Raw genomic sequence first — 27,288 nt, forward strand, 5'->3', positions numbered from 1 at the left:
AGTCTCCAGCAGACACCTTGTATTTGCTATTTTCTTAGCAGAAAAGTTATAAAGCTGGACTTTGTGTCAGATACTCCAAATATATGATTTAATGTAATATTCACCACAACCCTGTTGGAAAGGTATGATTTTGCAGGTGAATAAACAGGCTCAGAGATGTTTGGTCACAAAAACTAGTAAGTGGCAGTTGGACTTAAAATCCGGTCTCTATTTTTTTTTTTAAAGATTTTATTTATTTATTTTTAGAGAGGGAACGGGAGAGAGAGAGAGAGAGAGAGAGAGAGAGAGAGAGAGAGAGAAAGAGAAACATCAATGTGTGGTTGCTGGGGGTTCTGGCTTGCAACCCAGGAATGTACCTGGCTGGGAATCGAACCTGGGACACTTTGGTTCCCAGCCCATGCTCAATCCACTGAGCTACGCCAGCCAGGTCTATTTTTTTTTAAGATTTTATTTATTTAATTTTAGGGAGAGGGGAAGGGAAGGAGAAAGAGAGGGTTAGGAACATCAATGTGTGGTTGCCTCTCGCATGCCCCCAACTGGGGACCTAGCCCACAACCGGGGCCAGTGCCCTGACTGGGAATCGAACTGGTGACCCTTTCTTTGGCAGGCCAGCACTCAATCCAAAAATTAGGTATCTTTAAATGGAAAGTTGGTGCCCTTTCCTCCTCAGGACTTGTGCAGGTGGTATGGGAGAGGGGTGCATGTTGTGAGTGATCCTCACATAGTGACCAGCCCCTCCTTCAGGCCCCAGAAGGACTCCTGGTAGCCTGTCGTCTTTGGGGCAGTGGCAAGTGGGGGTAGGTAGAGAAATGCCTTCCTAAGAAGGAGCACTTCAGTTCTACTGGGTACTAGGGTTGGTGCCAGCCTCATGAGGGTACGAGGGGTGTTGCGTTGGCCACCTTCGCTTCCAGAACCCACATAAACATTATTATTTCCAACCAGGTTGCTGTTTGTGTGTTTAACTGTCTTTCCTAGCCAGTTGAATAAGTGGTGAGCGGGTCTCTGAGATTATGTTCACTGCGTCTGTTTCTACACTACTAGGGTGTTGACCCAAGGGATGTGAGGATTAATAAATGAAGGTTATATTTCATTTTTAATTACTATTTAATTAAGCCTCAAGATTTTTGAGCGTATTTTTTATTGCTTTCATGTAAGACAGAATACTGGGTTCCCATCTTAACAAATTATATAATTTGCTTTGGCACTATTTAAGGGTCATTGTACTGTAGAGTGCTACAGGAACTGCTCTTTAAAACAGCGGTCCCCAAACCAGCTACAGACTGGCTGGTCCCTGGCCTGTTAGGAACCAGGCCTCACAGCGGGAGGTGAGGGAAGCTTCGCATTTCCGCCTGAGCTCCGCCTCCAGTCTCCTCCCCCTTCCCCCCACCCCATCCAGTCAGTGGAAAAACTGTCTTCCACGAAACGGGTCCCTGGTGCCAAAAAGGTTGGGGACTGCTGCTTTAAAATGCTGTAACCAGCCCTGGTGGGTGTGGCTTAGTTGGTTGAGCATCCTCCTGAAACTGAGGGGTTGCGATTTGATTCCTTGTCAGGGCACTTGCCTGGGTTGTGGGTTCATCCCCTGCCCCCACGCTGGCGAGTGTCCCCGGTTGGGGCACATACGGATGCTTCTCTCTTGCATTGATGTTTCTCTGTCTCCCCTCCTCTCTCCCTTCCTTTCTCTCTAAAGGCAATGAGAACATGTCCTCAGGTGAGGAAAATAAATAAGTAAATAAATGTAAAATAAAATGCTGTATCTCTTCTGTAATCATGTCTGAGGTCAGAAGAATTTTTGAGCGCTGCTTTGCAGTATTTCTCCTGGCTGGAAGATTGGCTGTTTTTGAAGTCCGTGTGGAGACTAGCCCCCCTGGCAGGGCAGGAGCCTGTCCCACAGAGAAGAGGGTTGACTGCAAAAGGCGCAGAGAAGGGAGAAGCCTGAGCGATAGGGGATAGGGCCCTGCGCAGCCCTGCAGAGATCAAAGCCTGCTCGTGCTGTGTTCCTTGTTCCTTCTGTGAACACAACAGAAACTGAAGAATTTGTTTTGCATAAAGTTAAAGCACACGGTTCTATGACTCCATCAGTTAGACTTTAAATGAAAAAAATTTATTTCAGTTGTAAAGGAGATACACTTGGCTTCCCTCACTGGCCACAATGTAGGTCAAAATAATAGTGATTCTTTAGGTGCTTTTAAAACCCTTAATGTTTTCATTGGTTTGGGGGGAGGTTTTACACATTATTGGATTGCACAGCAATTAAAATAAAACAAAGGTACATTTCAACACTGAAAATCTGTAGATGAGACAATGATAAATAATGAATATTTAGCAGAGCAAGGAGTAATTATTAATTCTACATGAGATACTAAGGACCATAAGCCGCCAGGCAGGTGGCCAGTGAGCTGAGCACATGTCCTGTGACACTGAGAATTTTGCTGTTCTTCAGGATGATGCTGCCCACTGCCTGTGAGCTCAGCTTTTGTGCTGCGTGATACTGTGGGTATGGGTACTGACTTTAGTTTGAGGCCTTGGGAGGTCACGTGGAGATTTTCTTGAGAGTGTATTTGACTTACCTGGATAGAGGTGCACATGGAAGAGAGCAGTATGCTTCCTCTTTGCCAAAGGTGCAAGCCATCAATCAACAAATAGTCATCAATGAATGTTTGTCATGCTTCTGCTCTTGGCCTGGCCATGTGCTGGTTACTATTTGGAATACAAAGAAATGTGTGATTCCAGCCCATGAAGAACTTAATCAAGTTGGAGAGATCCTCCAACAGAGACAGACATGTGGCAGAAATAGCAGTAACATGATTGAAAGGCTAAACTAGGTTTTTAATAGGTAGAACAGCCAAGCAAGGGGAGTAAGAGGTGGTTAAATACAAAAAGTAAGAGGAAGGCTTGAGCAGAAAAAGAGGGTTAGGACAGTTTGGTCAGGTGGTAGAAGAACATGGATGCTAGGCAAAGGAGTTTGGGTTTTATCCTTGGCCAGTGGGATCTCTGGAAGGTTCCTGAGCCAGAAAATAGCATATGTTGGATGTCCAACGAGGTCACCTGTGCTCAGTGTTCTTTGTGAGGCTTCTTTTGGAGGAGGAAGCAGGTTTGGGAACGAACTCAGAGGAGTGGTGCAGTTCGTTAGTGGGTGGACGGCCTGCCTTTGTCGCCCAGGTCCACCACTCTCTAGTCAAGGCATCTGTTCTCTCACATACTCATTTCCCCAGCTGTGAATGAGGGTAAAGGCTCTTCCGTGCTCACCTCAAAGGGCCATTGGCAGATCCTGTGAGTGGTGTCTGTGGAAGCCACGGCTACAGGCCCAGTGCAGGGGATCCCCTGAGGGCTTGGGATAGACACCTAGTGTGCCCAAGAAAACAGGAGAGCAGAGTCCTCAGAAAGAGGCAGGGAGGCATGGGGGTAGAAGAGACTGAGGTTTGGTGGCTGCTTGGCTAATTTGTTTTCTTGCTCTCATGAGAAGGTTTTTATTTTTGTAGTGTGAAGCTGCTTCCTACTTAAGAGGTTTTAGAATTGTGGTTCTTACCCCCGGCAGCACCGTTAGAATCACCTGGGAAGTTCTAACTCCTACTAATGCCTGTACCTCAGCCCAGACAAGTTAAATCAGAATCTCAGGACAGTAGGGTTTAAGTAGGTATCTTTGCAAAAAAAGTTCTCTAGGTGATTCTCGGATGTAGCGGAGTTGGGACCCTCTGCTTTAGAGGTGGAGATGTGGGAGCACTGAAGGTTACCTGTAAACTGCCTCTGAAGAGCTGGCCTGTCTTTCTGTACTTTGAGTCTCAGAGTAAACCTGATCTCCATGCCAAGAGGGCAGAGAGGTACACGGGGTAGGCTGGTTTAAAGGTTTGCTTAAGTTTTGGCTTTAGTTCTTTTAACACATTCCTTTCAAAGTGGTCTGTGTTTGTAGCCTTACTAAAGTAATTTGGAGCCAGAGAGATTCAAAATAAATTCCTATTTTTCTTAAAATCTCACCAATCTGAGGCATCTTTGAATACCAGCCTACTGCGCAGTGAGATCTTAAATATCTTTTGGGAAACCCAGGAGACACAAAATGCCAGTGACAATGCGTACTGGAAAATGGCCTGTGTTGGGAGCATTCATCGGTGGGGTGGCAGTGACAGCCCTAGCTGCACAACCCAGGGGAAGAACCCATAGGTTAGGGGTGAACCACCCAAGTTCCACAGACTAGTGAGGACCCCCACTTCTCATGGCTGCAGAGGGGCTCCCCCAGGGCACTGGGGGTTGTTAGCCGTGAGTGGTAGGCTGGAAGGTCTTAGAGTCAGTGACTTGGGTTCCATTCCTTGCTAGCTGTGTGACCTTGGAGAGCTCACTTCATCTCGCTGAGCTGAGATTGCCTGCCCTCTAGGCAGCTGTGAGAATTGAATGAGAAATATTGAGTAAATAGCTTAGCAAAATTCCTGGCACAAAACCAGAGCTCATTTTCCATTAATTCTTCCACTTATGTAAGAAATCACATGGTCTTGGCAGCTTTCCAGTTTGAAGAACTTCAGCACCAGACCACACTGACTTGCCAAAATGCCCACATGCTAGGGCTTGTCAAGCAGCAACCCTGCCCCTCCAAGATGTGTGGTGTCCTGAGGAGGAGTGGGAAGAAGGGCCTTTGGGGAAGTGGCCACAGATGACACAGTTTGGGAGCAGGCATAGACCTGTGTGACTTAGGGTTGCCCTTCAGGGCTCTCAGCCCATAGGCCTCGTCGTTTATACACATGCAGGTCCTGTGCCACGTCAGAGAGGGTGGCAAAGTTGGGAGTGAGTCCCTGGAGGATTCCGGGCTGCTGACTCCAGCTCAGGAGGTGGAGCTGACTGCCAGTGTGGGGTTTCTGCTGTGTGTTAACAAGAGCTACAGCCCGGTTTTCAGCAGTAGACAGCCATACCATGTTGTTTAGTTTGCAGCATTGGAGATTTCAGGTGGAAGTACTTTTTTTTTTTGGTCAGGCTGGATGGTGGTGTCAAGCAAACTAAAATAATTCAAATGTTTTATATTTAGGGAACAACTTGCTCCATTGGAGTTGAATAAAAATGTTTCTGAACATCATCTTATCTTATTTCCCATTGTCTTTCTGTGTTTGTAACCACATAGTGGATGGCACAGAGTGGGGGCTGTGGGGCTGCATGGGAGCCTCATTCTTAAAGTGTCTTTGAAGGTGAAACACAATGGGTAATGCTTTGAGGCTGCTGGTAACTGAGTGTGCCTTCTAAGTCAGGGGCCTCAAACTCATTTTCACGGGGGCCACATCAGCCTCACAGTGGCCTTGAAAGGGCTGAAATAATTTTAGGACTGTATAAATGTAACTGCTCTTTAACTGTTAAGGAGTTGAAATTACATTCAGCTCTTTGAAGACAACCCTGAGGCTGATGTGGTCCCTGGTGAAAATGAGTCTGACATCCCTGTTCTAAGTGGATATGCATATGTTACAAATGCTTTCGTGTGTGGAGTACCAGCAGGTTGTGACCAAGGGTAGATTATGACACAGGAGTAACCTCCACCAGCACTTTGCATTCTAAGCCTCCATGGACTGGGTTGACCTGTGTACTCAATGCACCTGAACCTGGTTTTCTCAGCCTCTGCACTATTGACATTTGTGGCCAGATGGTTCTTTGCTGTGGGGGCTGTCCTGTGCTTTGTAGGTATTAGAAGCATATTGGTCTCTGTCTATTAGATGCCAGTAGCACCCCGCCCCCCCTTTGCTGTGACGGTTGGAGAAGCCTCCAGACACTGCCAGTTGTCCTCTGGGGGAAGGATCACCCTTTTTAGTGGACACTGGCCTAACATAGAGTGTCTTGGCAGAAGCATTAGTTAATGTGTCATTTTGGGATATTACAGTCTTACATCAGCACCCAGCCCTATCTTGTAGTTACATCTTCCCTTTTGCCAAAGGCTTGTCCAAAACATTATCGTGTGCCGGTTTATGTAGCCAGGTTAAAAAGAATAATCTGAACTAGGAGCCTCCACAGGGAAGGAATGGAGTCAGTTGTACTGTTCTTATGCAGAGTTAATCCTCAGCATGAACAAAGCACAGGGATTGGAACATAATAGGTGCTTAGTAGATGTTTGCAACTGGCAGTAACATCTTTGTGAAACACGTGTCCAAACTTTAAACTCTAAAAAGTATATAAAGCAAGTCAGCAGGTGTTTACTTAGCATCTATCAAGTGTCTAACATTGAACTAGAATTTTAAAAATTAATATTATTATAGTGAAGAAATGGATACTCCAAGTGATTTTTGAGAATTAACATTTCCCCCAACTTCAAAAAACTTGTCTATGTGTGGTTGCTTGGAATTACTCAATTCTGTGTGCTAATTTCAGCTCTACTATTAGAATACAAAAGCCCAAAAAATTTGCCAGTAATACAATTCTGAGAAAATTTCAAAGCTAAAGGACTGATCCAAAAATATAAGAATGTCAGATGTTATTAGCATTTGGCTTTACTACTCAGAAATAATTACATTAGCATATTGCTTAAGAGATTTGCCCCATTACACAAATCAGTTTTGAAATACTTTATGACCCCACATGAAACCAGCTAAGCATGGTGCCAGGCTTATTCACTCCACTCATAATTGAGTGGATATTGTTGAATATTCCAGAAGAGGCAGAAATTCTTGCTTATATGAACTGTATCAGCCTATGCTAAATCAACAGAATGAAATGACTGTGTAATAAAGTCTATTTTTAAATCCAATTACCAGGTTAACAATGCTTGCTTGGCTCTATTTTCTAAATAACCTATTTAAATTAGAATTAATTCAGTTGAAAGGATTCGTTGAGTACTGTGTTGATAAGCATTTATTGAATAGTGACCATGAATAGTGGCTAAATCATACCATCTAATGATATTAAAACAGTTCTGAGCATTTGAGGGGAAAATGTTAATATACTTTATATGACTTAATTCATGCCTTTGTTGGCAGTGGAACAACACCAGCTGTTAGACCAGTGGTGTCAGACAGGACCTCGGTTCAGCAGCCTCGGTACTTGAGTTCTAGCTAAGAAAGAATTCAGAGACAAGATTCAAACTATAAGAGAGTTAGTTACTTAGAAAGTCAGAGGTAGAAGAAATGGGCTCAGGATACAACTTACAGAGGCAAAAGAAGGATCCTTGTTGCTTAGAGTCCTTGTCTTCAGGGTATTTATCTGGAGGTCTCAGCAGGGATCCCAACAGAATATTCATCAGCTTTCCAGGTGTGTCCTTTCAGGGTAGTGGTCTCAACTGGTTGGTCAGCACCAGGGCAGGGGTCATTAATTAGTCAGTGCAGCTGGCCCTGATGTCAGCCATGGCGTTGCTTATCTGGGTTTGCTGCTTTTCTGGGCCTAGAGCTAAAACACAACTGAGGCCCAGATGTATTTGATGTGGGTCGGAACCTCATTGTCCAGGGACTTAATGCTTACAGGCTGTTCTCTGGCCCCCTGGTTCGGTCCTACTCTAACAGGGTCTAACCTGCATGACTAGCAACATGTGGGGAGGGGTGGGGGAAGGTCGCAGGAGGGTTGGGACCACAGGACCAGCAATATGAAAGGCCAGGGGGCCTAAACCAGCGATATGGTAGGAAAGGAAAGGTTACCCTGGGGACGAGGTCCTTATTTCTAAGTTTTGCCCATTGCTAGGCACCTGGGGCTTTTTGCCCTGGGACCTGTACCTGGCCCATCATCCTTGCTCTGCTCATGTCTGTCTAACTGCCTACCACACCTTCATCGTAAACTGCTTACTTAATTAAGAATTACCTAGGGAGCCCTGGCCAGGTGGCTCAATTGGTTGAAGCATCATTCTGTGCACCAGAAGGTTGCCAGTTCAATTCCCAGTCAGGGCACATACCTGGGTTGCTCGTTCAATCCCCGGGTGGGGCATGCATGGGAGGCAGCTGATCCATGTTTCTCACATAGATTCTCTCTCCCCTCCTTTCTCTCTAAAATCAATAAAAAACATCCATAGGTGAGGATTTTTTAAAAAGAAGAAGAATTAGCTGGGGAGGCTATTAAAACTTATAACTCCTAGGTTTTTGTCCTAGAGATTCTGATGATGCAGGGCCTGGAAATGTGTATTTTTAACACCTCTCTGCAGGGAGCAGGGAGATTTTAATGATCAGGCAGATTCGGGGGTTTACAAGATAGTTTTTCTTACAGAACGCCATCACTGCATATCTTTTCTACCTTTTTACTTGTTTTCTTTATCATGGCCTTTTCTAGATGACTATGCATATAAAATGCAAAATTTGAATGCTAACAATCACAGATCTTTTAGTCTTCTGACTGCTGCCACATATATCTATTGCCCAATTTCTTTCAATGGTAAGCAATATCTTATAAAACTATAGTACAGTATCACAACCAGGTTGTTCAGATACAGAACATTTCCATTGTCAGGGAAGAAAAATTTTCCTGTACCCTTTAAGGTACTTTTGGCTAGCCAAGTGATCAGATTGACGTGAGACAGATTAACAAGAGAAAGCAAATTTAAGTTTATTAGCACGCATACTTCCTGGGATACCAGGAAGGCTGAGCAACTCACCGAAATGGCAGAAGCCATCACCGTAAATATCACCTTCAGCTAAAGACAGAAGATGTGGAAGATGAGAGTAAATTGTGGGAGGTTACAGGGAAAGCTCAGTAAACAAGGGTAAGGTTGTTATGCAGACTGAAGCCTTTGCCTTCCCCACTGGTAGTGAATGCAGGCTGTATATGAGGGCAACACTCTTACAATGTGAATATGCTTTACAAAGGGTAACTTCTCCTTATTCAGAGTTTCTCCCTTGTCTGCGGTTTCTTAAAATAAACCAGCTTAAAATAATTGATATCCCCAAAGAGGCATATCTTAGGGTGGCAAACTCTGCTCCCCTTCACCATCAATCCAAGGACCCCTCATGGCTAAGTCCCATCAGTCTGCCATAACAATACCGCAAACTGGGTGGCTTATACACAACAGAAATTTATTTCTTACAGTCTGGGTGCTGGAAGTCCAAGATCAAGGTTCCAGCACAATCAACTTCTACTGAGGGTCCCTTTTCTGGTTTATAGCTGGCACCTTCTCAGAGTGTCCTCACAGGGTGGAAGGGGCAGGGGACCCCTTGGAGCCCCTTTAATGTGGTACAAATCTCATTATGAGGATTTCACTCTCATTACCTAAGTACCTCCCCAAGGTCCCACCTCCTAATACTATCATATTTGGCTGTTGGTATTTCAACATATAAATTTTGGAGGACATAAATATTCAAACCATAGAACCTCATTTTGCCATTCTGTTACTGGACTGAAGGGGTCCATTTGCCTGTGTACATTAGAGCCCAATAAGATACAAGCAGGAGTTTGCAGCAAAGAAAGCAAGGGTTTATTTTTAGGAAGTGGCCCACGCCCAGAGTCACAGGTGAGCTAATGCTCAAAGACCTGGCTCCCCAGTGGCTTCCAGGGGATGGGTTATATAGGGGAAAAATCATTAGTCATGGTGACCAAGGGAGTTAGGGTCATGGTCAGGGTCATGGTCTCTACTGATTGGTGGGTGCTAGGGTAGTGGTCAGGGCATCATTGGTCAGTGCATCCGGCCCTCCATCTGGGCCTGGAAGTGAAACAATTGAGGCCGAGATGTTATATCTAGTTTGACTGACACTCTGTCTCTGGGGTCAACAGACACGTGATTTTGTTCCTAAGATTATTTGATGCTGACCGGAACCTCATTGTCCTGAGGGCTTAATGATTAAGGGAGTGGACACGCATGGGAAAAGGAGGCAGGTAAGTCAGGGTGCTGGATGAGCCCAGCCTAAATCAAGAGGAAAGCAAGGAGAAAATGTCATATTAAAGAAAAGTTTCTTTGTGGTTATACTTCTATAGCCACACTCATTTCCTTCCCACCTGTACTCTAATATCCCACAGCCTTAACTCTTGGCAACCACCAATCTGTTCTTATCTATAATTTTGTCATTTCATGAATGCTAGGTAAATGGAATCCTACACAGATGCTTCTCAACTTATAATGGGGTTACATCCTGATAAACTCATCCTAAGTTGAAAATATCCTAAATCGAAAATGCATCTAATACACCTAACCTACCAAACATCACAGCTTAGCCTAGTCTTCCTTAAAGGTGCTCAGAACACAATATCCAAAACCTCTGGCAACACAGTACACTGTGGAGTATCTGTTACTTATCCTGGTGATCCTGGGGCTGACTGGGTGGGTGCTCCCTTCCGCAGCTGACCAGCATCATGATAGAGTATCATTAGCTTGGGGAAAGATACAAATTTAGTTTGAAGTAGGGTTTCTACTGAATGTTTATCACTTTCACACCATTGTAAAGTTGAAAGAAAAATAATAAATTGGAGACGTGTGTAGTTTATAATCTTTTGTCATTGGCTTTTTCACTCAGCATAATTCTCTGGAGATTTGTCAAGATGTTGCATGTATTAATAATTTATTCCTTTTTGTTGCTGATTAGTATTCCATGCTATGAATGTAGCAAAGTTTAACTATTTAGCTGCTAAAGAACATCTGCTGGTTTGTTTCGACTTTGGGGCTCTTACAATAAAGCTGCTATGAGCATTCATGTACAAGTTTTTGTATGAACACAAGTTTTCACTTCTCTGGGATATATGCCTGGGGGTGCAGTTGCTGAGTTGTATGATAGTTGCATGTTTGATTTTTTAGGGAACTGCCAAACTGTGTTTCAGAATGGTGGCACTATTTTACATTTCTACAGACAGTGTGTGAATGATCCAGTTTCTCTGTGTCCTAGCCAGCATTTGATGTTACCATTATTTTTGTTTCAGGCATTCTGATAGATGTATAGTGATATCTTATTCTGGTCTTAACTTGCCTTTGCTTGATGACTAGTAATATTTAACATCTTTTCATATGCTTCTTTGCCATCCGTATATCCTCTTGAAAAGAATGTGTATTCTGTCATTGGATGGAGTGTTCTAAAATGCTCTGTAAATCCATCAATTGACGGTATTGTTGAGTTCCTCTATATTTTTACTATTTTGTTTTGTTTTGTTTTTCTGTTAATTGCTGAGCGATGGGTGTTGAAGTTTCCAACTGTCATTGTGGAGTTCGGTCAATTTCTTCTTTCAGTTATATCAGTTTTCATTCACATGCTGTGCACCTCTGGTGTTTGGTGGGTACACATTAACAATTGCTATGTTTTGCTAGTAGATTATCCTTTTATCTTTATGTAATGTCCTTCTCTCTACTACTTTTCTTTGTTCTGAAGTCTCTCTGATTTTTTAATTTATTCTTGATCTCCTGATTTGGGTGTTTTATAATTAAGGCTCTCTAACCCCTCTTTTTTCTTTTTTAGGAATATATCATTCGGGTGCAAAGAGGAATTTCTGTAGAAAACAGTTGGCAGGTAAGCATTTTTTTGTCATTAGAAAAGTGTTTTAAATTTTTAAACAAAATTCTGACTTGTGGCATCTAAAAATCTGGAAAAATGCAAACATGCATAAGTATAAATTGTGTTTCTTTTAGATACGAATTTTTAGCTTTAACATGTATATTATAAGAGATTTTCTATTCCCAGTTTGCTACCGGGGGACTATCTAGGACTTTGTTCTCTAGCTATACCCAGAGTAAGTAGGATAGGCAAATTACTTACTTTGTTCCTAGTAATTCAAACCTCCCCTGCAAACATGGTTTGGGTGGGCGAAGTTAGAGTTTAGTCTACCAGGTAGAAAGGTGAGACAGTGCCCTGGACATTATACAGCTTGGACACTGCATTTATGGACTTGAGTTTCATTCCTGGGCAATTTCTAGTGCTGGTTTCCTCATAGACTTAGATGGGGCTCTGCTTTCCTCAGTGGTGGCCTCAGAGAGAAAAAACTTCCTGCATGGATCTAGAGGTCCTTTCCGTGGACTTGCAGAGGAATTCTGTATAGGGGCCATTTCTGTTCGGTTTTAGTAATTATAATTACCTTCCTCCTCTCTCATATTACCTTGTCCTTCACAGCCTAGCTTGAGCCTTACTTTTGGTAAAGAACACAATTCAACTGAGTAAATTTCAAGACCTAATTGGCTTTATGAAGCTATTCATGAATCAGAAGCACCCCATCTAGCAGCTAGAGAGGTGCTCCATTGAGTTGCACAAAAAGGAAGGTTTTTATAGGCAGAAAGAGGGTAGGACTAAGAAGTTAAAAGAATGGATTATTTCAGGCAAGGACAGCTTTCCTTAGGAGAAGGCTGGGTTTTATCAGGCAGATTACCACACTATTGTTGATCAGGCAGTTCTAGACTGATTGGTTTAAAATTCCATTCATGGGAGAGGCTAAAATTGCAATTAGGATTTTGGTTTGGTGACCTGTCTTAGCAGAAGTGACTCCGTTTTGGCCTATTTCTTTCCTTCTCTCTCTCTCTTTTTTAAGATATTTATTTGTTTATTTTTAGAGAGAGGGGAAGGGAGGGAGAAAGAGAGGAAGAGAAACATCAATCAATTGCCTCTGGCGTGCCCCCAGATGGGGACCTGGCAACTCAGGCATGTGTCCTGACTGGACATAAAACTGGTGACCTTTTGGTTCTCAGGCTGGCACTCAAACCACTGAGCCACACCAGCCAGGGCTTTTTCTTTTCTTAAGCAGTCTTTGACTGCAGTGGCCTGTATTTGGTTTTTCCTTTGCCTGAAATTTTGACCTACATTCTGTTTGAATAATTGTAATATTTAACATCTATTGAGCATTTATTGCTGGACACTGGTTCAAGCACATTAATTTATTTACCCCTTAAAGAACACTTCTATGTGGTAGCATTAGCCCCATTTAACATTCAAGAGGTAAGTAACTGATTCAAGTCACACAAATCAGCAACAGAACAGGGTTGGAATCCACGTATTCTCCATGATTAACTGCTGTGCCGTATTTGCTCCCTAGCACTTACCAGGGTTAGCCCTATATTTAACTTTGGGTATATATTTGACAAGCAGGGATAACAGCAGAATCCTTCCAGAAAAATCAACCCAATACAGTTTTCTAGATTCATTAGCAGCCCAGGAGATAAGTAACAGAAATGTAGACTGTTGGGCCTTACCCTAGAGCTACTGAGTTAGATTCTCTATGGTGGGATCCTGGGTGATCTCCAGGTAATTCTTCTGCATGTTAACATTTGAGAATCATCAATAATGGTTGAAGTCAAACTATTCAAAAGCAAAGTAATTTCCTTGCCCAGAGACTGAAGAGATGGTGGTAGAATTTGGCAATGGCCTAGTCAATGGCATCAATATAACTAAGGGAGAATGTGTAGACAACAGGAGGTGGACTGTCTGCCAAAAGAGGAACCGGGAATCAGGGAGAAGGGTCGGCTCTCTGCCTACAGGTGTGAATCGGTCTCCAGAGTGGTGGGGTCTCACTCATCTGGGGAAAGTTTTATCCAGTCAAGGATGAAATGGCCTCAAAACTCTCCACCTCTTTTTTCTTTGATTTCATGTTCAGTAAATCATGTTTGGTAAGTCATTAAGTCATTTTTCCAGGTGCCTGGTTAATAAGAGAGATATTTAAATGACGACTTACATGGAAAAGAAATACATTATCATTCTCTTACCTGTTGGCATCTTGTGAGTTTGGCTGGCATTAGCCAGTTTCCTATGTCCCGGCCAGCTCCAGCACACTGCTAGGTCTGTTCTCTGAGCCTGTCAAGCTAAGCAAGTTAAGGACTAAATGTAAGACTTACTGTCCTTAGCGCAAGGGCCTCAGCTCCAGAATGCCAATAAATATTAAATAAGGAAATGAAAAGAGATGGTCTTTACTGAATTAAAATACCACTGTCTTATCTCTTATAGGTTGTTAGGAGATACAGCGACTTTGATTTGCTGAACAACAACTTGCAGGTAAATATTTTAAAACACTAATGGCACATTGCTTGCTTGGGGTGTCTTAGAAACCAGTTGGCAATGGCAATAATGAGAACAAGAAATTAACAAATTTTCCTGGCAAAGGGGACAGATGATGTGTGGCTCTAAAAATAAACCTTTGGGAACAAATGTGTTTTGTGATAGTGACCCTGAAACTGTGTGCCTTTGTGCCATGCTGCGCCTTTACCACATCATGAGATGTGTGTTCTCTTTTCTCAGATTAGCGATGATTGAGTGGAGTGCTGGGCTGGTTCATGAGATGGAGCTGGAACTGTCTCAGACTCTTTCCACTGAACTAGGCTGCATAGTCAGCGTTGCAGATCAGTGTTTGGCACTAACTAGAGACTTCTTTGGTGTAACTTTTCCTCTTAAATACATATTTCTAAATCCATTTGATTTAAGTGTTCCTAATTGATGGCCATAATAGAAAGAAGGCTGAGCTGCAAAGTCTCTATGGAAACACAGCCAGTGCTGGTAGTGACTGAAGGGTCCTGGAGAGGTTCTAGTGCTCTAGGAAGTACTGGCAGTGCCACCCATGTCTTGGTCGGGTGCCATGGATTACTGAACACCCCTGGGCTGTGTCACAGCTCAGATTTGATGGGTTACACAAAACCCTTAATACCTGAGCCAGAGCACTTGGCTTCTTATCAGCTCAGCAAGGAGGTGAAGGACGTCTCCCTTCACTGGTGAGCTAGCCATCGTCACTTAGTCTGAGTGACCTCTGATCCTGTCCAAAAAGGACAGGAAGACTGTTGGCTAGGAAGGATTCCTTTTCATCAAGACGCCATATTTTATCGATCAGCCTTTGGAAAAGAACATTTGTAGAGTCCACACTTTAAATTATTTATAGCACTGCTAAAAGCAGGATTGTCTAATTTTATTTACAATAGAGTTGTCCTGAGTATCTGCAAACCGTCATGTAATTGTCATAGGACCATGCACTTGACACATGTTGTCTTTTAAAATTTTAATTTTAATAAGATCGGTTTAAGTCTCTAGATAGAATATTGAGACTGAATTCTAGAGACTGAATTCTCATAGGTGAGTTTAGTTAGTTTCATATATGGGTTTTCATAACATGTTCTTTAAGACAAAAGCTGGGCCTGTGATGACCTTGTAGATAAGGTACAAATGTGCACTTCATTCCAGCCATGGAATGGCTGGATATCCCCACAAATCCCTCCAGACATTCCACAGGACATTTCACAGTGGAGCAAGCATTTGAGAGTTAACATTGAACTTACTATGAGTTTTCACCCTTATGCATAAGTGAACCTTTGCCCAGTTTTAAAGAAGATGGAGTCATCTTTGTACAATGTTATTCAGCCAGGGCTGGGTAAGAATTGTGAGAGAAAAATTCCCAAAATTAAATTGCCTGTGCTTAGCCCCTAAGAATGACTGTGGGGAGGAGGGTTTTATCTCCTGTTTGTTCTTGCTTTGGGGATATAAGTTTGGATCTCTGTTACTATTTAATTATGGCCTTTTTAATATAATAGAATTTTATTTTTTGCTTCAGTTTAATTTTCCCTTTTAAAATGGGTACTCTCAATGTGCATCTTATTTCAAATGCAAATATTCATGTGTATTGATGTTGGCTTGTGTTGGGCAGGATATGGCCAGACATCATTTCAAGTGGGCGGTTTTTCTGGATCCAAGTAAACAAACAGAAGAAAGTACATACAGCTTTTTGGCTACAAAATATTGCAAAATATCTTCTACAAAACAAACCAAAAATATTCCAAAACCACGGAATAAAACTGTGATGATGATTTTCAGTGTCTGATTACCCTTCTTGACTGATAATGAATTCCTGATGAAGAAAGAGAAATATAATACATATATTCAGAGTTGTCTTGAGTTCAATAGGAAAAATGCCTGAGTGAAAAAAAAAGTAGGATGTAAAATTATACTTGCAATATAATATAATTACATGAAATGTTTAGAAAAAAATATTGGGAGACATATGCCAAAATGTTAATAGTGGTGAACCCAGGTAGTAGGATTACGAGTTATGTGTTTTTCTCATTCTTTTTTTTTTAAGATTTTATATATTTTATTTTTTAGAGAGGGGAAGGGAGGGAGAAAGAGACGGGGAGAAACATCAGTGTGTGGTTGCCTCTTGAGCACCCCCTACTGGGGACCTGGCCTGCAACCCAGGCATGTGCCCTGACTGGGAATCCAACTGGTGGTCCTTTGGTTTGCAGGCCAGCTGCTCAGTCCACTGAACCACACAAGCCAGGGTATTTTTCTGATTCTTTATACTGTTCTGTACTTTCCAAGTTCTCTGCAAATAAGCACATGTTAAGCTGTATGAAAAGAAAAATAGAAAAAAGCTACACTTTACCCATTCTTTATAGTGAACATTATTTTGTAGTAATAGTGAAGAAAAATCCCACCTTATTTTAAAGGCACCATCAAAGTAGTGACCATCTAGGGCAGCAATTTTCAACTGGTGTGCCACAAGAATTTTTTAAACATGCAATACCAGACTATTTAGTCAGTGGCACTGACCTCTTTTCCCTTAGATTGTCAGATTTGAAAAAAATGACAACAGCCAACAATAATAGCTGACCAGTGTGATTGAATCTAAATCATACTTACTTTTTTGTCAGATTGGCAAAAAGTACATATTTTTGGTGTGCTACAGAATTTTAGTGATTGGTTTATGTGTTCCACGAGATGAAAAAGGTTGGAAATTGCTGATCTAGGGAGACAGCATACGACAAGGAACAAGGAGGAAGCTGGAGGTGAAATGAGAGGAACTGGGTGGGAGCCCTCAGACTTGGGAAGGAGCCCAGGCTCTGCCCCTCACCACCTTGTCTTAGTTATTTCCTCTCTCAGGCCCCACTTTCCCCATCTGAACCAGAGGGTTATACCAGATGACTTCTCAGGTTTGTTGTAGCACAAAAGTTTTGTTACTTGAATTTTACTGCCCATTGTTGACGTAGGAGAGACTGTACTATACACTGAAGGGAAATTGGGACAAATTAAGGCTCTGTTGAGAGTGTAGACCTCCCTAGAATAATCACTGGAATATGGCTGAAGGCAGTGTGTAGACTATTAAGATCTGATACTGAAGTGAGAGATTAACAGATTCAGAGTCTGTAGGTTTTTTTCCTCCAGACAAAAGCTAGTTTTCTTGAAACTGTGATATAATTTGTCATGTAATGTAGAGGCTTCTACTAGCCTAGCATAGGACAGATTACCGGCTTTCGGCCCCGTTTTGGTGATCATCTCCCATTTGCATTGTCACTCTGCAGGTGTTATGAGTGGAACTCTGGGGGACTGTGTCCTTTATACAAGGAACTCAAGAAGGGAGTCCATAGGGCATGCTAAAGAAGAAAGCTATGGAAAAGGGGACGATGAGGTGTCATGGCTCCCAGCCATCAACGTGGAGGCTTCTAGGGAATCAGTGGCTTAGTGACCGTGTCACTCCGTGTGCTAGTGTTCTCTTGCCCTCCCTTCTGACTGGGCAGTGACTTGCTAAATTTTATATTCTGAGATTGGTAAGCATTTTAGAAATTCTAGAAGAAAACTGAAAGAGAAAATGAGTGTATCTTGGATGCTAATCTTCTTTTAAAAGACAAGATTTTAAAATAAAACACACATTGCCTAGTTGTAGTACTTTTAGGAATATTTATTGTGAGATACTGAACTAGGGCAGGAAAACACCTCCACTGTGTCCAGCAGACTGATGTAGCAGGGACGCGGCGAGGACTGCAGCTGTTGGCAAAGAATTCTGTCTTTCACCTGATGATTGGAAAAGCTGATGGTATGTCTGGGCAGATCAGTACATTTTCCTCAAGTGAAATGAAGCTTGAAAACATTGGTTGAAGTTTGGAGGCCACAAAGTTTGAAACAGATACTTTATCAAATTAATTTTCACATCCTCACCACGAATGAAAAATATCCCTGCTGAGGTTTGAATCCAGTGATGTCAAATGTGACTGTCCATTCTGTGCGATGTAGTGGGGTCAGCTGGCGGGCAGGTGGTGTAGGCAGATGTGCCGATGTTGGTCAGTGGCATTTTAAAAATCTTTGCTAAGTAGACAATCAATGTGATAATCAAAAAGGTTTTTTTCCTTTTCCTTTTTAATTGAAAAAAGTAGTAATTGAGTAATGAGAAAATATTTTATAGTATGGAAAAAAAATTAACTGATCAACTCACTCCCAGAGGTAGCCATTCTCAAGCAGATGGTGTGAGCCCTTTTAGACATTGGGCATATATAACCCTATCGTGAGGTGTGCACATACATGCACAGGCATGCACATGAGGAAAACAGCCTGAAATTTGTGTCTTATCTGGCAGTACCATGGTACCAAATTCACTCTAATGGTGCTCTGACATTCTTTCATAGTTGGAGAATAGGCAATTCAGAATTGTCAGCCAAACTCTTCATCTTATCTAGTCAAGTCAAGGTTTTCACTGAATTGTCAGCCAAACTCTTCATCTTATCTAGTCAAGTTCAAGGTTTTCACTGTTTGTGTGTGTGTGTGTGTCTGTGTGTGTGTGTGTTTTTAAATAGAGCGGAGCAGGTTAACTTAGGCTTGCCCACAAGGGTGGGCAACCGCCCACAAGGGTGGTTTCGATTACAGCCTTGTCTGAACTCAAGATGGCCTTCCCTTTCGACTCTGCTCTCAGCCAGTACACACGCCACTTGGACTGCCCTAATCTAAGCATGAGTGAAGAACAGCGCTGCTCTGTGAAAGTGACTTTACTCATTAAATTAAGATACTACTCTGATGCCTTGTTTTTAAGTTTGAAAAATAGACTGCAAAGTTTTACGTGATCTGGAAAATGATAGTACCTTGAGCATCTGCATTTATTTTTCCTCCCTCTGGAAGCCACTCTTAAACAGTGAATCGATCTTATGTGTGAGTGTATACACACACACACTCAAGGACAAATAGGACAGGAGTAAACCACAACGTAACATTCGAAGCTGAAAATCGATACTAATTAAGCAGATATAGGAAGGCAGAATTCTGGCATGGGGGGTGGATAACCCCACGGGGTCCAGTTTATACCACAGAACTTCCAGAAGTTTTGGTGATTGACATCATAGGTGCTGCCTCCGGAGAGGGGCCAGGTCAAGCTAAAATCAGGAGTTGAGCCCTGACTGGTGTGGCTCAGTTGGTGGGGTGTTGTCCTGCAAAGTGAAAGGTCATGGGTTCAATCCCTGGTCAGGGCACATGCCCTAGTTGTGGGTTTGGTCCCTAGTCAGGACACGTATGAGAGGCAACCAATCGATATTTCTCTCTCACATCAGTGTTTCTCTCTCTTTCTCCTTCCCTCCCCCCCATAAATAAATACATAAGTAAATATCTGTAAAAATAAAATAAAATCAGGAGTTGAAAGTACGTTTAAGAAGCAGTGAGGTCCCCAAATCTTGCCAATCCAAGCAAGTTATGCCTGCCCTTCTCCCTCCAGCAGAAAACTGGAAGTTTATTCCCTGAAGAGGTAAGGACAGTCTATGGACTAGAGAATGCAGGCACAGTAGAAAATATTATATAATAAATAGGAGCATGGGCCTCAGCCACCAACCTCTCCTCTGCCCTCTTCTCAGCTCCTGGAACACTGGCAGTTAGGCCTAGACCTTCTGGGCAGGAGACCAGAAGATGTAGGGGGGATACCTGCCCAGACTAAGATGAAAGAGTTAAAGACTCTCAGACTGAAGACTAAGGTCACAGGCCCTCCTGATGAAGCCCTGAGGGAGGTCATGGGCTACAATAAAGCCCACAACAGACAAGCCACAGGCACTTACCTAGAGCTTCTCATCAGCTTTTGGTGCTCCACTCTTAAACATGAACAGACAACCCAGAATCACCAGATTTCTGAGAACATTTTAATATGAATGATAACAACTAAAATAAACAGGAAAGAAAAAACCTTCAAGAAGCATAATATGTGCAGTAAGAAGAACATTTCAGGTACTTCAGAAAAATTCTTCTATATTCTCAGAGAGATAAGAAATTGTATTACATTCAGGTTGCTATTAAGGGGGGAAAAAGAAAAGAGTCAGCACTCTAATAGTAGAAAACTAAAGGAGTTCATCACTACTGAACTATTATTATATGAAATGTTAAAGGGACTTATTTAAGAAAAAGAAGATCAAAACTATGAACAGTAAAATGGCAATAAATACATATCTATCAACAATTAAGTAAAAAAACCAAACTCAGCAAACAAGAAGAACAGAAACAGAATCATGAGTATGGAGAGTGTTTTCATCGTTGCCAGATGGGAAGGGTGTGGGGGAATGGGTGAAGGGGTGATGGGATTAAGAAGTACGAACAGGTAGTTACAGAATAGCCATGGGGATGTAAAGTACAGTGTAGGAAAAGGAGTAGCCAAAGAACTTATACACATGACCCATGGACATGAACAATGGTGGGGGAATTGCTTGAAGGTGTGTGTGTGAGGGTGTTGGGTAGAGGGGACAAAGGGGGAAAAATTAGGACAGCCAAAATAGCATAATCAATAAAATATAATTTTAAAAAGATAATAGTAGAAATTAAAACTTTAGAAGGGCTGAAAGATAAAGGAAATATCCCAGAAAACCTTCTCGGTAGAAAAAAAGGTTTAACAAAGGTGGAAAATAGGAGAGAAAAGATAAATCAGTCCAGAGGGTCTCATATTGGATAATAGGAGTTCCAGAAAAAGAAAGCAAAGGGCATAGCAAGGAAGAAGTAGTGACCTAGTACAAGAAAATACCAAAGAATGTAAGCATATTACTAGTTTCTAGATCGGAAGGGCCCCATACTCAGCACAGAGAATGAAGGTAGACCCACGTAAAGGCACGTGGAATTCACAAACTGGGGTCAAAGAGACAATCCTAAAAGTCTGTGTTTGTTGGGGGGAAGAATCAAGAATCTTGAACCTTTAACAACAGCACTGGAAACTAGAAGACAATAAAGTAGTTCTTAAAAATTATGAAGAAAAAATATTTTCAACTTCGAATTCCACATCAAGACTTGCTTTCAATCAAGTGTGAGGGTAGAATAAAGACAGATTTACAAATGCAGGCTTTCCAGAACTTGCCCCTCTTTTAGGAAGCTGACAAGAGGATATCTCCACCAAAAATAGGGGGAATATCTAAGAAAAAGGATCGACATAGAAATGAGGATCAGCAGGAGAAAGACAAAAGCACCTCCAGCGAGACAGTAAAGGGAGGTCCCAGGATGCCAGCTTTGCAACAGGTGTAGGGACAATCAGTCCTGCTTAAAGCAGGCTGGTGGGTTCTGGAAGATATTCCTCAAGAAGGTAAAATTAGTGCATCTCTGTATGTGAATGTGTTGAGAAAAGGCTTAGCCAGAGAGTTTGGAGTCCAATAGAAAACTAAAAAAAGTAAACCACCAGTTGATAGAAAGTAACCATGTTAAGTACAGTAAGCATGGCTTTTGGGCTGTAAATGTTGTTTGCCTAAAATAAGCATGAGTACTACATTAAATAAGATTATAGCGCCCTGATTGATGTGGCTCAGTGGATTGAGCGCAGCCTGCGAACTGGCATGTTGCCAGTTCAATTCCCAGTCAGGGCATATGCCTGGCTTGTGGACCAGCTCCCCAAAATGAGGACAAGCAAGAGGCAATCATTGTATCTCTCATACATTGATGTTCCTATCTCTCTCTTTCTCCCTCACTTCCCCTCTCTCTAAAAGTAAATACATTTTAAAAAATGGTAACAACTATATTGGAAGGATTAGGAATAGGGTATATGTGGGGTAAGGTCAGGATAGCGAAAGAAAACTTAAACCTCATCTTCCATGATAGAAGATTTATAGATAATTCCTAAAAATGAAAAATCAAGACATAACAACGTCAACATCCCTCAGTGCCATAAGATTGGCTGAAAGAACTGAACGTGGCTGTCTCTGAGGGGTGGGGGGAAATAGGTATGTCCGGAGTGGATATGTTGTCTGGCAGCACAGGGGAGGGATGTCATGGGACTGTGAATAATAAAAAACTGACTCCTGAAATTATGTTCATGTATAAGTTTGATAAAAAAAACACTTAAAAAATTAAGTTTTATAGTTGTTATGCTTAATACAGTATTTTTATGAATTCTAAGATGCACGTTTTTTTTTCACATTTTCACATCACTGAAATTAGGATGCATGTTAAAATCTGTGCTGTCTCAGACTTAATGAAATATGATGGCTCAGGAGTCTGATATTGTATCTTATTGAGGAATGACATGAGTGTAATATAATACTTTTTTTTCTTAAAGATTGCAGGCCTATGTCTACCTCTTCCTCCTAAAAAATTGATTGGTAACATGGATCGTGAATTCATAGCCGAGAGACAGAAAGGTCTTCAGAACTATCTCAACATTATCACCACAAATCATATCTTGTCTAATTGTGAGCTGGTTAAGAAGTTTTTAGATCCAAACAACTATTCTGCAAACTACACTGGTAAGCAGAGGGACCTGTGAGCGGTGGTCGCAGGGCTCATGAGGCTCTGTGTTGTGGGAGGTGAAATATGTGGGAGAAACTATTCCAGTGGGACGATGTGTATATTTGTTATAGGGTATTATTCATTCACTAATTCTTACCTGATTGTAAGTTACTGTTGGTGTATAAAAGAAAATAATTAGTTCTAACGTGTTTATAATGCCTGCCCAGAAAAATCTGGAAGAGAATTTATTGTGTCTGTGTACTTATAATCTTGTCTTTAGTAACTTCCCTGACAGAATCGATAGTAAATAATTCGTGATAACCTATACAGTAATTGCAATTGATTTGTATTTGGCTCCTTTTTGTATGTACAGTTATACAGTGTGTCTGGCTTTTTTCAGAATTACTTTACTACAGCAGTGATTCAGAAGGGTCCTCTCTGTGTTCCTGGTGGTTCACTGAGACCCACTCAGTGCAAAACATAGGAAGGAGGTAGCTGTCTTTCAAACCTTCCATGGAACAGGGTGACGGCCAAGGGACTGAGATGGAAAGGATACCAGTTCCACACAAAGCTGGCATTGCTTACCTAAACCTAGTGTCAGCAGAATGGGTGATTAAATATTGAATGCATTCTGGTGTGGCCTTGAAGACACTAATGGAAACCATTGTAGGACTGAACTAATTACTAGAATTCATATGGTTTGTTAAAGCTAAACTGTGCTTAGATTCTTTCTAAATGGAATTCTGGGTATTATTAATGAGCTGATTTCCTCACTAAAAGAATAGATTGTTTACATGCTAATTTTTGGGTCCTCAAAAACATTGCTTTGGGTCTAGGCCAGTGAGGCTTAGGTGGTTGGGTGTCATCCTGCAAACCAAAAGGTTGTGGGTTCAGTCCCTGGTCAAGGCACATGCCTAGGTTGTGGGTTCGGTTCCAGGTTGGGGTGTATACGGAGGGCAATTGATCAATGTTTCTCTGTCACATCGATGTTTTTCCTCCGGTGTTTCCTTTTTCTCCTTCCCTTCCCCTCTCTGTAAAATCAATAAGCATGTCCTCTGGTGAGGGTTTTAAAAAAACCTGCTTTTAAAGCAATTGGAGGAAATTTCATTCCTCTTTTAGAGAGAGGGAAGTAGAGGCCTGCTTGTCAGGCACCAAACTTTTCTGCATAATCGAATCCCCTGGGGAGCTTTATAAAATCCTGGTGCCCAGGCTGCACTCATGTCAGTTAAATAAGAATTTCTGCAGGTATGGCTCATGGTCTGTCCTTCCTTCCTTCTTTCCTTCCTCCCTTCCTTCCTTCTTTCCTTCCTTCTGCCCTTCCTCCCTTCCTTCCATTTCTTCATTTCATTTGTTTGTTTTTAATTGATTTGAGAGAGAGAGAGTATGGGAGGGAGTGGGGTGAGAGAGAGGCAATGATTTGTTGTTCCACTCATTTATGCATTCATTGGTTGCTTCTTGTATGTGTCCTAACCAGGGATAGAACCACCCACAACCTTGGGGTATCAGGCCTATGCTCTGACCAACTGAAATACTGGGCTTGGACAGGCTGGTGGCTTCTAAAGCTCCCCAAGAGATTCCTATATGCAGCTAAGTTTGAAAACCACAGTCCTTGGAGCTCACTATTCATAGTAGGGCCTGCTGACCAGCAGTACTACATTTTTGGGAGCTTGTCAAAAATGCAGAATTCAGGCTCCATCTCAGACCTACTAATCAGGATCTAATTTTAGCAAGGTCCCAGGTGATTTGCATGCTCATTAAAGTTTAAGAAGCCTCACTCTTACAAGGGTGTCCAACCTGCAGCCCGCAGGTCGCATGTGGCTCAAGATGGCTATGAATGTGGCCCAACACAAAATTGTAAATTTGGTTAACACATTATGAGATTTTTTGTGATTACGTGTCACAGAGTATTTAATGTATGGCCCAAGGCAACTCTTCTTCCAGTGTGGCCCAGAGATGCCAAAAGGTTGGACAGCCCTGCAGGGACCTGCTGTCCTCTAATAGAAGTAGGAGTAAGAAAAATGCCTTTCCAGAGTGCAGTGGAATGAAGGAAAGCTTATTTCAAATTCACATTAACTACAGGTTACAAGTTGAACACTGCGTTGTTAACAAGGCTTCCATTCATCCCCCACTTGTTTTTGGTTCACCTGAGAGGGAAAGCATCACAGGGCTGGGGCCCCCAGCACAGCTTGCATTCTTTCACAGCAGCATTGCTCATTTCATTTCTCCGTGCTGCACCGCAGTTGTTCCCAAAATTGTCAGGGTGGGCCGTCTGGATTGACTTACAGTCGTCTAACGGAATAGTAGCGAGTGGTTGCTGTTTCAAAGAGATGCTGACTTATTTCCCCCTTTGAATGAAATGTCAGGACTTGTCTTGGCCCTAGGCTGACTCACCAGCAGTCAGGAAAGGGAAGCCTGGGCCCCCTCCTCTGCGTCAGCTTGATTGAGCCATTCCCCAGAAAGCCAGGCAGACTTGCCCAGGCTTTGTAAAACGCAGTGTGGCTCATCATCCTCTGTGCAGGAATTGTGAGGTGTTCACTTGAATTAGAAAGTCTAATTGAGAACCAGCTATTGTACAGGGAAAACAGATGTCTCCCAGTCATGAGGGCTTGGTATTGGGACACACACACACACACACACACACACACACGCCGCCGCCGCCACCGCCTGATTCACTTTGTTAGCAAGGTACTTCTATCGTGTAAAAGCCTCACTGCTCTGTAGCCATCTTCCCAGTCCAAACCTCACACCCCCTCAGAGTAAGGGGAGTTTTAATGTCTACACAGAAGTCACTTGGCCCAGAGATCAGTAGGCCTGGATCCTAGTCCCAGCTTTGTCATCAGCAGCATTTGTCCTCCATGGGCTTCAGGGTCCAGGTCTATAAAGCAGGAGTTTTGGGGGGGGCGGGGGGCGGTGGACTGGGGAGTGTTGAAGTTCCCTTTGGTCTTAAAGCCCCATGAATCCCATAAATAGGTTGATAATAGTGAGCTCCAGGATAAAAGTATCACAGGAGAGATTGGGGGATGGGGATGGTGTTCAGAGCAAGAGTGAGATGCTTTGGAGAAGGTGGAGGCCCATGTCCAGCTGTTTTCTGTGTAGGCCTCTGCTACGCCACTTCCTGTAGTAGATTAGGGGCCTGGAGCTTAGCTGCAGGGCTGAAAGGGCCGGTGTTTGTGCCCTGTAGCCATCCCAGGGGGCTGGGACCTAGGAGCTCAAAGGCTGCATGCACTAATGGGGGCAGCTGGCATCTTCTGAGCTCAGATGTCTGAATTCTGTGGGAAGTGCAGAATGGACTTGAAGGCTTCGCTCTACATTTCCAGTCTAAGGCTTGTTTATCTGCATTTATGAGCCTGCATTCCCCCCCCCCCCACCATGTGTCTGTTAGTGATAAAGAAAATGAGGGCAGATGCCATCCTTTTTATGGTTTTCATGTTCTAACAGGAGAGAACATCCCTACCCACTGAACGTCTATTGAACCCTTAGTTCTAGCTGTATGAAATGTTTATTGAACACCTACTATGTGCCAGATGCTAGCAATACAGCAACACAGAAGGAATAGTCTCCCCGACCCCTACCCTGGGCACTTCTGCAGGGAGAAGACTGTGACTGGGTAAACATGGGGCAGCACCTTGGGTGGGGGGGGTGCAGTTTATAGGGTTGCAGATGATTTAGATCTGAAGATGGAAGGCTTCCCAGAAGAGGTGCTACATACATGGAGATCTGAGGGGTGAGTAGAAGTTAGTGAGGCTGAGAGGCAGGGGCAGTGCTCCAGGGGAGAGAGGTATTTCCAGCCAGATTGTCTCGTCTAGAGGAAGAGAGTAGCCCTGATACAGGACAGTCTGTGAGTGAATCCCAAAGGAGGGACAGATACAGCACTGAGAGGACACCAGTGGGGAGGGAAGCAGTAAATTTGGGCTAAGCCTCAAAGGACAGATGGGCAAGAATGGACAATGCTGAGGGGTGGGGACAGGCCAGTCTTCAGGGAATGAGGGAGGCAAATCTCAGAGTGAACGGAGAGTGAGGCACAACTGTTGTAGGAGACAAAGCCAGAATTAGGTTGAACATTAGGTTTAGAAGCTTGGTCTTGACTTGGTAAGGAAATGGGACACCAATAAAAGCTTCTAAGCAGAGGAATAGATGCTTAGCATTTAAGTGTGTTGCCTGGGGAAGGGGGATTAATATTGGGACCGTAGTAGTCATGTGATTTACTTGACAATAAATCATAGTTTAGTGGAAGGAAAATGTCCTTTCCATAATTTCCTGCCCCCCGAGGAATAAAAACTTTCTTCTAGTCCTCAATTTACCTTCCATTTTGTTCACATTCCATTTGTTCCATGTGTTCACAGCTACTTCCCTGTTCCTGAAACAACGTACAGCACATGGTAGCATATGGTCAATACTGTTGAATAATGATTTTGTGGGGAATTATGAGTCACTATTATTTTTGAACAAATTGTCCTTCACAGTCTCTTAGAATGATATCATACTACATTTAGAAAGTTATTTTTCATGATCCTTCTCAAAGTTGATGTGAATGATTTTCATTTAAAAGAATTTCCTTTTGCCCTGGCTGGATAGGTCAGGTCAGCTGGTTGGGGTGCCATCCCGGTACCCCAAGGTTACAGGTTCGCTCCCTGTCGGGCACCTACAAGAAGCAACCATTGAATGCATAAATAAGTGGAACAACAAATTGATCTCTCTCTCTCAAAATCAAAACAACAACAACAAAAAATAATTTCCTTTAAATTTGTTTACATTCAAGTTATTTTGTAAATACTGAAAACATTTTATATGGTCATTCACATTAGAGTAGTTAGAACAAATGTGAGTGGAGTAAGTTTTGTATTTGGTTCTCACACCTTTTCTTCTTTGTGGATGGACTGACACTTTACATATTGAATCAGTAAACAAATAGCTAGTGGGTTCTCTTCCCCAAATCTCTTAACTCATAATGTACTGTAAAGTACATCAGAATGATACTACCATGCCCAGCTCTTTGCATGGTAATTCCAGACTCGGTACTTTTGACATATGGAGAGCATTT

The 27,288-nt window shown here is 42.5% G+C and overlaps 1 protein-coding gene across 1 annotated transcript in view; it reads left to right on the forward strand.

Moving 5' to 3' along the window:
• Positions 1–27,288, forward strand: part of PXK (PX domain containing serine/threonine kinase like) — a 73,598-nt gene that overhangs the window by 14,709 nt on the left and 31,601 nt on the right. The window contains 3 exon segments of the mRNA XM_028517960.2: positions 11,310–11,360; positions 13,776–13,823; positions 22,078–22,264. Of these exon segments, the coding sequence (XP_028373761.1) occupies positions 11,310–11,360; positions 13,776–13,823; positions 22,078–22,264 (286 nt within the window).

Source organism: Phyllostomus discolor, chromosome 7, assembly GCF_004126475.2.
Source record: "Phyllostomus discolor isolate MPI-MPIP mPhyDis1 chromosome 7, mPhyDis1.pri.v3, whole genome shotgun sequence".
In the NCBI taxonomy this organism is placed as follows: Eukaryota; Metazoa; Chordata; class Mammalia; order Chiroptera; family Phyllostomidae; genus Phyllostomus; species Phyllostomus discolor.